Here is a 12,316-nt window from a genome sequence, read left to right as displayed (position 1 = left end):
TAAAATAAAATTTAAATTAAAAAAAAAAAAAGATGAACAGTGGAAGCAGCCTTAAATTTGGGGGGCATGACTTCCTTTTGCCATATAATCTGGAAGTTTTCAGTTAGCTTTTGTATGAGCAATGGACTCTCCCACCTTATAAATCTCAGTTGGAATAGAATCAACACCTGAGGCTTTACCACATGAAAGCAGTTTAATGTCCTTCAAAACCTCTTCTTCAGTTGGAACTTCAGCTAGGGAGCGATTGATTCCAACTTGGGATAAACAGTCAATAGCTTCAGTATTAATTGATGGTGGTCTATTGAACACACTATGAAAGTGTTCAGACCATCTCTCTCTAAAATCATGTCCTTATCACTAATCATTGTGGCACCATTAGCACCGAGTATTTGAGATGTACTCAAGGCCTTTAATAGGTCTTTGGCACATAAATAGCCTTCAGTGCATTATAAAAACACTTTAGTTTATTACTATCAGCATAAAACTGAATTTCTTCTATCTTCTTACAGAGCCAAGAAACCTGTATCTCTCTAAGTTTTGATTGTACTTTACTTTTGATGGAATTGATTGCTACTTTCTTAGAAATGGATGAACTATACTGTTGGTACACCTTGTGAACTTCTCATTTGTTGCAGCTTCTGAATTTCCCTATCATTTTTATCAAACCAGTTTTGATATTTATAAGTGTTCTGACTTGGATGAGCAAATGCATGGCTGTACACCAAATCTCTGAAAACTGCCTACTCCTTTTCTGCTCCATTGTTGCTAACTGCATGTTAACTCAACTTATCCTCCAAGTTAACAACAGTTTCTGTCAGAAAAGCACTCTAATCTGTTGACATTAATTTCTTCTATAGGTTTTTTTTTTTTGCCTTGGGGCTACCATTTTTGTTGAATGCTAACATTTAGCTTGGAGAGGATTAGTCTACAATCAGTCCAGCACCCTGCATCACACATTGCTTTTGTTAAGATCACATCCTGTCTGTCTCTTCTCCTTACAATCACATAGTCTATTAAATGCCAATGTTTGCTGTGACAATAGATCCATGAAATTTTATTGCATTTAGGTAAAGGAATAAAGTGTTGGTAATGAGGTTGTAAGATTCACAAGTCTTCAATAGTTAATGACCACTGCTGTTGCTGTTCCCAACTCCGTTCCTCCCAAGGATTTCCTGGCATGTCTAGATGTCTGGATGTCTGAGACTATTCTAACATTAAAGCCACTCAGAATTTTAAGCTTGTACTCTTGATATATATTTATGATAAGGGTCTCCAGGTTTTCATAAAATTTTTCTTTGACATTATCTGGGTTCATCATGCTGAGACCATGACTTCTCACCATATCTTCCCTCCTTTTGGAAGGCATATGAGCTTCTTTATTAGATTAGTTTTGATTGCAAAACTACACTAGTTTCAAAGTACTCTCTTTCACTGTGGCCAATCCGGAAAAATGTTTATCCAGCTCTCACATCAATAAGCTGGCCTTCATTTGCCAGCCTAATTTCACTCAGGGCTGCTATTTGAATGCAATACCCATTGAATTCTCTTACAACAAGAGCTCTTCTTTTAAGTCTACTGGATTTTGTTTTGTCTATAAAGTGTGCACACATTCTGTAATGCCAGAGAAACTGAGGCAGGAGAGAGATTAGAGAATTTTTAATATTTTATTAATGGGAGAGTAAGATTGACTGGACAGGACTCTCGTCTCAAATTATCCAGTTAGATAGAGATAAAGATATACTGGGACCAAGGAATTCATGTTGGTCCCAGGTCTGGAGGAGACTATCATTTCAAAGAATCCAGCGTCCAGCATCCACAGCCAGCCGCCATTCTCCAGCAATGAATGGAGAATCTCTAACCTTTATATACCTTTTGGAGACAAAGAAGAGGGAAAGAGCCAGTTGGAAAAGGCTATGAATCAAAAAGGAACCCAGAGACAGGATGTCTGAATACCCAGAGATAAAGATGTTAGTGAACTATCTTGGAATATTTTAGAGGGATGTTGTAACTTTTCAAGGACAGAAGATAATCAGGAGCTCTACTCTCTTGTTTATCTTGCTTGGGCTAACAATTTATAACCTTAGACTAATTGGTCCTCAGCCTTCATGGACCAGAGGGAGATTTACAGCTTAGGGGAGTAATTAGGGAGACTGAGACAAGGGAAACTTGTACAAGGAAACTGAGTCAGGACAGTTAAAGAAAACTGTGGCATAACAATTCCATGTACTGATGGTGAACAGAACCAACTTTTCAAAAGTTTTTATACATTTTTTAGTGTCTTGACTGTAGGATAGGATCCCTGCCTGCTGTGGTAACCAGGCCAGGTTTTGGTAAGCAGAAAAATTTTAAGGCACTTTTTCTAGCCCCTCATACATGGAATGAGTAGTGCCTTAAAAGGCTGCTCAGACATCCAAGGGATGCTGAATTCCACTGTTGTTTCCATTGAGAAGATGGTCCTATTGTCTTAGGCAGCCTGTGTGCAAGGCAGTTATGACTGCAGAATGTAAAGAATGTAAAAAAAAATTATAACTATTTTTGAAGTGGCAAAAAGATGGGAATCTGAGAGAATAACCATAAATTGAGGAATAGATAAACAAGTTATGGTATATAAATGATATCAGTAAGTCACTATACTTTTGAGTGTTTACTATATGCTTAGGCACTGTGCTAGAAAAAGGCAAAAGACAGTCCCTGTCCTCAAGCAATTCACAGTCTAAAAGGGAAGACAAGCGAACAAATATGTACAATAAGCTATCTACAGGACAAATAGGAAATGGTTAAAAGAGGGAAGGTTCTAGAATTAAGAAGAATTGGAACAAGCTTCCTGTTGAAGATGGGATTTTAGTTGGGACGTAAAGGAAGTCAGTTAAATAAGTAGATAGAGTTGAGGAAGGAGCATATTGTATGTAGGCTTGTGAGACAGCCAGAGAAAATTCCCTGAGTTGAGAAATGAGGTATTCATGAACATGTTTGTTTGTTTTAAACATATTAACAACTAGGATTTCAACGTAAGGAAATCCTTTGTATCCTAGGCATTTTATTTTATATGTTCAAGAACGTTATTCTGAGATAATAGGTGCCAAGGAGTAAGATATAAGAGTGGAAAGGTAAGAGAGGAGGGCTAAGTTATGAGGAGTTTTAAACATCAGAGAATTTTGTGTGTGATCCTGGAGGCAATAAGAAACCACTGAAGTTTATTGAGTAGGGGAGTAAACTGTGCTTTCAGAAAGTCGCTTTGCCATTCTCCAATTGATAAATGGTCAAAGGATATGAACAGACAATTTTCAGAGGATGAAATTGAAACTATTATGACTCATATGAAAGAGTGTTCCAAATCATTATTGATCAGAGAAATGCAAATTAAGACAACTCTGAGATACCACTACACACCTGTCAGATTGGCTAAGATGACAGGAAAAAATAATGATGAATGTTGGAGGGGATGCGGGAAAACTGGGACACTAATGCATTGTTGGTGGAGCTGTGAATGAATCCAACCATTCTGGAGAGCAATCTGGAATTATGCCCAAAAAATTATCAAATTATGCATACCCTTTGATCCAGCAGTGTTTCTATTGGGCTTATATCCTAAAGAAATACTAAAGAAGGGAAAGGGACCTGTATGTGCCAAAATGTTTGTAGCAGCCCTGTTTGTAGTGGCTAGAAACTGGAAAATGAATGGATGCCCATCAATTGGAGAATGGCTGGGTAAATTGTGGTATATGAATGTTATGGAATATTATTGTTCTGTAAGAAATGATCAGCAGGATGAATACAGAGAGGACTGGCGAGACTTACATGAACTGATGCTAAGTGAAATGAGCAGAACCAGGAGATCATTATACACTTCGACAACGATATTGTATGAGGATATATTTTGATGAAAGTGGATTTCTTTAACAAAGAGACCTGAGTTTCAATTGATAAATGATGGACAAAAGCAGCTACACCCAAAGAAAGAACACTGGGAAACGAATGTGAACTATCTGCATTTTTGTTTTTCTTCCCGGGTTATTTATACCTTCTGAATCCAATTCTCCCTATGCAACAAGAGAACTGTTCGGTTCTGCAAACATATATTGTATCTAGGATATACTGCAACATATCCAACATATAAAGGACTGCTTGCCATTTAGGGGAGGGGGTGGAGGGAGGGAGGGAAAAAAATCGGAACAGAAACGAGTGTCAATATAAAGTAATTATTAAATAAAAATAAAAATAAAAATAAAAAAATCTAAAAAAAAAAAGAAAAGAAAAAAAAAGAAAGTCGCTTTGGTAAATGAATGATCAATTGGATAAATAATCATTTGGTTGGAGTGTGAAGAGACTTGAGGCACCAACATGCTATTGTAGAATTTAGGCAAAAGACAATGAGGGCCAGCATCAGAATTGTGATAGTGGCAAAGGAGAGAAGGTAGTATATTTGATAAATATTGCAAATGTTGTGAAATCAACTTGCTTTAGCAACAGATTGGATATAGAGACTGAGAGATAATGCAGAGTCCAGGATGATTTCTAGTTTGTGAGCCTAAGGGACTAGGAAGATAGTATTGCACTTAATAGAGAAGTTGGGAAATTGGAGGTGGGCAGCAGCTGGAAAGAGGAAAAGATAATGAGTTCCATTTTTGACATGTTGAATTTAAGATGTTTACTGGAATACAATTGGAGATGGCTAAAGGACAGTTAGAGATGTGAGATTTGAGTTAAGCAAAGGGGTTAAGAAAGGATTATTTAGATTTGAGAATTATCAGCATAGAGATGGTTATTGAATCAGTGGGAGTTGTTGAAATCACCAAGTAGTTCAGAGGAGAAGAAAGAAGACCCAGAACACTTGTAATTAGAGAGTGTGGTCTGGAAGAGGATTCAGCAAAAGAAACAAAAAAAAATGGTCTGATAGGTAGGAAGAACATCAGGAGAGAGTGGTATATCAAAAGGCAAAGAAAAGAGGATGATCAGCATTATCAAAGACTACAGAAAGGAAAAGAAAAATAAAAATGAGGGGGAAGTCATTGGATTTGGCAATAAAGAAATTATTAGTAGGTTTGGAGAGAACAGATTGGTGGAATGGTGAGGTTAGAAGACAGATTGTCAAGACTTAAGAAAGTGAGAAGAGATAAAGAGGAGCCACCTATTGTAGATGACATTTTCAAAGAGTTTGGCCCAAGGAGTGTAAGGGATATAGAATGATAGGTAGTGGAGAGGAAAGTATCAAGTGAGGGTTTTTTGAGAATAGGGGAGTCATAGATATGTTTGTAGGCAGTAGGGAAGGAGAGTAAACAATAATATGTAAACAGTGAGTGTAGAAAATAAGTGATAGAGTAGGAATGACTGAGGGAGTAATTTGTTGTAGGAGAGAGAAAAGAATGGGATGGCTTGTTCATTAATACTGTACCATGCCATGCCCATCAATTGGAGAATGGTTGGGTAAATTGTGGTATATGAATGTTATGGAATATTATTGTTCTGTAAGAAATGATGAGCAGATGAATACAGAGAGGATTGGCGAGACTTACATGAACTGATGCTAAGTGAAATGAGCAGAACCAGGAGATCATTATATACTTTTACAACGATACTGTATGAGGATGTATTCTGAAGGAAGTGGATTTCTTTGACAAAGAGATCTAACTCAGTTTCAGTTGATCAATGATGGACAGAAGCAGCTACACCCAAAGAAAGAACACTGGCAAATGAATGTAAATTGTTTGCATTTTTGTTTTTCTTCCTGGGTTATTTTTACCTTCTGAATTCAATTCTTCTTGTACAACAAGAGAACTGTTCAGTTCTGCACACATATATTGTATCTAAGATATACTGTGCCATATTTAACATGTATAGAGCTGCTTGCCATTTGGGGGAGGGGGTGGAAGAAGGGAGGGAAAAAGTCGGAACAGAAATGAGTGCAAGGGATAATGTTGTAAAAAACTACCCAAGCATGGGTTCTATCAATAAAAAGTTATAAATATGAAAAAAATTACCATACCATGCTTTGGTATGGTATTGTCCTGAACATTTTTTTTTTATCAGCTTAATGACCAACTAGGATTCCAAAGGATTACTGAGGAAATAGACTACCTCTCTCCTGATAAAGAAGTGAAGAACTCAAAATGCATAATGAACAAATAATTTTTGGACTTGGATAATGTATTAATTTATTTTGATAGACTATTTATGTTTTTTATGGGTTTTGTTTTTCTTTTGTTCTTGATTGCCCAGGGTGAGAAGGAGAAATGGGGACACAAGGCAGATTTTGGCTGATAAAAACAAGTGGAATAATTTACTTTAAAAATTTTGTTTATTGATTGGAATAGGTAATTTCAGGTTAAGGGAGCTCCGGATCAAAGAAAGTAAGCACTTTTTATGCATCTCATAGTCAGAGTTATATAGAGCAGAAAGAAGTTATATAACTTGCCAAGAGTTTGGATTTGAATTCACATCTTCCTGGTCCTAAGACTAGCTCTTTATCCATTATGCCTTTTTATTTGTGGACTTTTTTGTCCAGAAATTAGTTTACCCAAATTTTCTTATGCTAAATATGAACTAATTTCATATGTGAACAAGATTTTGTAGGGTTAAATGAATAATGCATATCAAAGCACAAAATCATTTAGTACTATATAAATATGAAGCAGTAATATGTTATATGAGTTATTGCATTACAAAGAAAAGAAGTCTTTCTTATTGTTAAAGCTAGAATCTTTTTGGCACATCTTGCTGAAAATCTTGTGGTTAGTATTATTCTTTGAGTTGTAACAATTGATGTTGGGTGGGTAGCATGTAGAAATTTATTTATGCCAAGTGTTAGCCCAGATCCCTTATTATAGATGCAGATTTGAAATGGAAACTTATTTGCACAAAACAATTAGCTTCGACACTAAAGTTTAATATCTTTTGAATGGTTTTATATTATAAACAAAAAGGAAATTTCTGGGACATATATTAGTAGTAAAAACAAGAATAAATAAGAGCTTACATTTAATAAAGGTCATAAATTGAAGAAAGGATATTAATTTGAAAAACTAACAATTAAATTTTCTAATATCTTTCTTATAGCATTTGCAGAGCTTCCTGTGCATTCTCTCTTGTTTTTGTTCCTTATGATACTTTCATTTTATTCTTTTTATTTCTTTCTTTCCAGCAGGCATTTTCTTTCATTCTTGGATATCTCCTGAAAAGCAATACTCTAAACTTTTAATTGCCTGCTATTACTATTTTTTCTTGTGAGCAGGTTTCTCCATTCTTTCTTTCCATTCTTTCTCTCTAAAACAGATTTATATTGAAACTGGACTCCTTCAGACCAGCCATCTTCCAGAAGCTATACAAATACTTGGACTCATTATTTTTCATGTCTTCCTTTATAAGCTTTCTTTGTGTCACTCTCCTCTGGATACTACCATTCTTTTTGTAGTGTGCAAGAAAGCACTCTCTACTAAAAATTACATTCTTTTCTCATATGGACTCCCCTTGTACGCCTGTTGACCTGACCAACTTCATTTTGCATTTATATCATTAACACCAAAACCCCACAGTAAATTTATTAAACTGGGTGACTATTTATATCCATTCCTGTGGACCTAATTGACTCTGGTAACATTGCTTCGCCTTAATATCATGTTTTCCTGGAATTAGTTAAGGTGTTAGGCAAGATATACTAGTACTTTTTATGGGGTAGATGTTAACTAATCTTATTTTCTTTTTAATTTTCACCCAATATTTTATTTTCTTTTCCTCAGCTACTTCCTGAAGTTGTTTCAAAGACTACCCAACATAAGGGTTCTTAATCTGGGATCCATAAACATCTACAGTGACTTTGGATAAATTTTAAGGGGTCACATTTTAAGATCACAAGATCTTCTAGGCGGGGAAATTACATTATCTTCATTTCAATGTACATTTGTTTCCTTTGTAAGCCTATTCATTTTATTTTATTTGTTTTAAAACTTTAATCTGAGAAAGGGCCGGGGGATCCATAGTCTTTACCAGTCCGTCAAAGGGGACCTTGACACATAAAAAGTGAAGAACCCCTGATCCTAAGCTCATTTGTCTTCCTAGTTCCTGTCAGCCATCTCATTTTCTATCCACAAGTCTTGGCAACCTCTTCATCTTTTATAGATGGAGAAACAGAAGCATAGCAAAGTGTTTCACAGTATTCCAGCCAAAGACAGGCCCACATCTACTCATGGACACCTGCCTCATTCTTTACCCTATTGTTCTAAATGTAGCTTTCTCTCTCATTCCCTGATGCTTTTAGTTTTTGCAGTAGCATGTAGATGTCTTGTGATCTTTAGTCAGCAGTCTAGATAGGATGCCACTTATGTCCTACTTTCCACTATTAAACCAGAAAGCCAGATTTGATTTATTTTAATTCATATTCTTGGCAATTTAGAAATTTTTGAATGACTTCAAATATATACCTAATAAGATATAATTAAATTGGCTACTAACATGCCCAAATTGTAGTTTGGTAAGGTATCCTTATTCTGACAACAAAGAGAAAAATTTGTTCTTCATAAATTTGTCTCATTTCCCTTTTAGTTTTAAAAATCTGTTTTCTAATAGTGTTTTTTTTTTAATCTCACAGATGCTGACTTGACAGTGACAGAACCCAGCAGCTCTGATAGCCGGGGGGAGAGAGCTGACCTCTATGCAAATGCTGATGAGGCCCTCCTTGGAGGAGAAGCTAGCTACCTGTCTCAACCCCTCACCCCAGAGAAGGAAGATGCACTGCACCAGGCTACAGCTGTTGCTAATTTACGGGCGGCTCTCATGAGTAAAAACAGCTTGTTGTCTCTCAAAGCAGATATGCTAGGAGATGATAGCTCTCTGCTGTTTGAATATTTGCCCAAAGGCACACATTCATTATCTCGTAAGTTTATATATATATTTTTCCTATTCTCCTTTGTTTTTGTTTTCAAAAGCTATATTGAAAGCCTCTTGGGAGATAAAGCCTCATCACATTTATTAAATTCAATATGCTGTTTGAGAGTGGACACTCTTGTGTTCTTCTAAGGTCAAGATTAAGTAGTTAATTGTTCCATATGTTTAGATGTTGGGTTTTTTAAATAATATCAGAAGAGAAAGTTTATGTGTTGAAAAATTATGGAGAAAATTATATCTTGAATTTTTAAAACAAAGACTTTAACTGATAATCTACTCAGTAATCATTGCCACGAAGGACATTACTATAGACTAAACATTTTGAAATATAGTAATATTTAAAACACTTCAAACACAGGTTTAAAGACTCCCATCAAATTGTATGCAAAATTTAGTTAGACATAAAAAAATAGCAAATTACCTTGGAAGACTTTAGCATTCTCGGAAGTTTTGAGAAACTATATAGATATAGTAGAATATAAATTCTAAGATTTTGTGCTCCCTCTGCTGGCTCTCTGCTGCCGCCAAATTGTTCTTACTCTACTGCAATATGAGAGAGAATGATTGAAAAAGTTTTTAAATAGAACCAATGCAGAAGTGCTAAGTGCGTGCGAGCATGTGTGTGTGTGTGCGTGTGTGTGTGTGCGTGTGTGTGTGTGTACACATTTATCTCATCAGAGAATACTGATTAGAAATGAGTTATGTAAAATATTTTTTCAAGTTGGCTTGACTTAAATGTGATAAATTGAATTCTGGTTGTACAGAAGAATTAAGAAACTCCAAGAAATTATAGGAAGTAAGGGCAATATTTAATTACTTTAATTTATTACCAATGATTCTATAAGGAAATTTATTCTATGGTTTTATTTCTATCTAGTGGCTTGAATATTCTAAAGCATATACTCTCCTCTTACAGTATTTATTGAGCGATTCATATTAAAATATTCAGATTATGGTCATTGAACAATACCACATTTTCTTTCACAAAACTTCACTCACTTTAGGATAACTAATTTCTTCCTTGTTATGATATTCTTAAAACATAAATTAGTAGAATGACATAGCTGCTTCTGAGTAAGTTTATTCAGTCTGTACTTTCTCCAATGAGAGATTTCTCATGTGAAAAAATAAGTTTTTAAAATGGCATTACTCCAAAAAAAGAAAGAAATCATCATTGTCTTGTATGCTTCTTCACATTTGGGTGATGGATGTTATGTTGTTACATGGCAAGTAGGAGTAGAAGAGAGAATAAGGTTTATTAATGTGTCTAATTGTATATTAGATGGGAAAAGATGATATGATTAAATGCACTAAATACTAAGGAAATTCAGAGAGCAGAATATGTTACTGTTTGATTTGTAAAGACCACCTATATTAAGTATATCAGATATGTTGGCATATGCTCAGAATGAGCATCTCCCAGTACCTTACAAAGTAAGGAGGGTAACTCTAATTTTATTTTTTGACATGTATGAAGGCTATAGATTTAATTTTCAATTGGAACAATGGAGGTTAAAGTAGTTACCAGTCATTTTTATCTTGAGGATTCTAATAATGTATCTGTTTTAATTTTTACTAGTAATATAGGATTTTAAATCTCTTTCCAATTTTAAATAAGATTAAAGAATTGGGATTTTTTTTTGAATTTTTAGTTTGGAGATATTAAAGAAAATTGTAGTTCCTTTAAAAAAAGACTTGGGAAGACATTATATATATTTTCTTCCCAGTTGTATTTTATCATTTAAGTTTTCTACAATATGTTTGGTTTTTGTCAATGTTTGGATTTTAGATCCTAGATATTAGCAGAAATCAAAAAGGTTGATGAGAAATATTCCAGCATATGGAATCCATAAAAAGGTGGGAAGTAAGGAAATTTACAAATAGAATAATTTTATGCTTGCCATAATAAAAACTTATTAACTGAAGTGAAATGGCCTTCCCTCTCACTCAAAGTCTACATACAAAGATTAGAAGGAGTTATAGAGGAGACCCTGATATAGACATGGTTTGGACTAGATAACTTCTGAATCCTTTTGACACTAAGATCACGTGAACTGAAGGGCATTTGGATTTTTATTTTTGTTAATTTTTTAGCTAGTGGATAAGATGAACCATATTGGAGAATGACAGATTAAATAGTATCAGACAGTTTCCTAAAATGAACTCAAATGACCTTGATCACTATAGAGTTACTCTACCAAACAGATCACTTTTTCATTTAGTGAAAATCATTTTTTCTTCAATGTGAATTTTCTACAAAATTTTAATGACATTTGATATAAGAACCCAGTGGCATTTGATTTATGATCATAGTTGGAATTATGGTATTTTAGACTCATTTTTATGTTTTAAATGTTCTTAAGTCTTTCACATATGTAATTTTTTTGTTTCCATTAAATCTTAAGCTTGTTAAGAAGTTGTCTTTATATGTGTCCTCCATTGTGCTTAGTTCAGAGCCTTACTGATAGTTTCCATTCAAAAAATACTTATCAATTCTGCCTTTTTTATTCTTTGGAAAGCTGGAGTTTATGAATATATTTATTTTATTTGACTGTCTAAATTAAAGCATAAGGGGTTCAAATTAATGATCAGGCCATTTTTCTAAAAATCTGGTATTTAGAATGTATATTTCCATAGCACCATGTTATACTAAGCAATTAGATTCTCAGGCTAATTCTTGAAATCTACTTAGGACACAATGTAATCTTTGATATTAATAGTATTGTCCCAAGTTTGAGGTCCATAGATAAAAGAACTGTTTTAGCAGAAAAGAAAAAAAGAGGTTTTCTTTTTTAAATTTTAATTATTTAATTTTAACATTCTTTAAAAAATTTTGAATTGAAAATTCTCCTTCTTCTGCTTCTTCCCTACTCACTGAGAAGGCAAATAATTGATCAATTATACATGTGAAATAATGTAAAACATATTGTCATATTAGTCATATCATAAAAAAGTAAAAAAAGTGATAAAATTATGCTTCAATTTGCACTTGGAATTTATCACCTCTCACTCTGGAAATTTTTCTGAAATATTTTTCATCATGAATCCTTTAGAATTGCCTTAGATCATTTTATTAATCAGAGTATCTAAGTCTTTCACAGTTGATCATCATTGTAATATTGCTATTACTGTGTATAGTGATATCCTGCTTCCGCTCATTTCACTTTGCATCAGTTCATATTTTTCTGAAACTATTTACTTCTGCATTTCTTATACCACAGAAGCATTCTATCACAATCATATGACATAACTTGTCATTCTTCAGTTTATGGATATCCCCTTAATTTCCAATTCTTTGTCACCTCAAACAGAGCTGCAATAATTAAATGAATGAATGAATAAATAAATAAGCCTTTCCCCTTTTCCTTGATTTCTTTGAAGTGCAGACTTTAGTGGATATGCACAGTTTTATAACCTTTGGGTGTAGTTCCAAATTATT

At 34.2% G+C, this 12,316-nt stretch overlaps 1 protein-coding gene across 5 annotated transcripts in view; it reads left to right on the top strand.

The window, feature by feature from the left end:
• ZBTB46 (zinc finger and BTB domain containing 46) overlaps window positions 1-12,316 on the top strand; it is a 162,049-nt gene that overhangs the window by 105,027 nt on the left and 44,706 nt on the right. For all 5 annotated transcript variants that reach the window (XM_051976777.1, XM_051976776.1, XM_051976775.1 and 2 more), the window contains one exon: window positions 8,582-8,866. In XM_051976777.1, coding sequence (XP_051832737.1) covers window positions 8,582-8,866 — 285 coding nt within the window. The remainder of the gene's footprint in view (window positions 1-8,581; window positions 8,867-12,316) is intronic.

This window comes from Antechinus flavipes, chromosome 2 (assembly GCF_016432865.1).
Source record: "Antechinus flavipes isolate AdamAnt ecotype Samford, QLD, Australia chromosome 2, AdamAnt_v2, whole genome shotgun sequence".
NCBI classification, from domain to species: domain Eukaryota; kingdom Metazoa; phylum Chordata; class Mammalia; order Dasyuromorphia; family Dasyuridae; genus Antechinus; species Antechinus flavipes.
The sequence above is the reverse complement of the archived record's forward strand: the minus strand, read 5'-3'. Positions and strand labels throughout refer to the sequence as shown.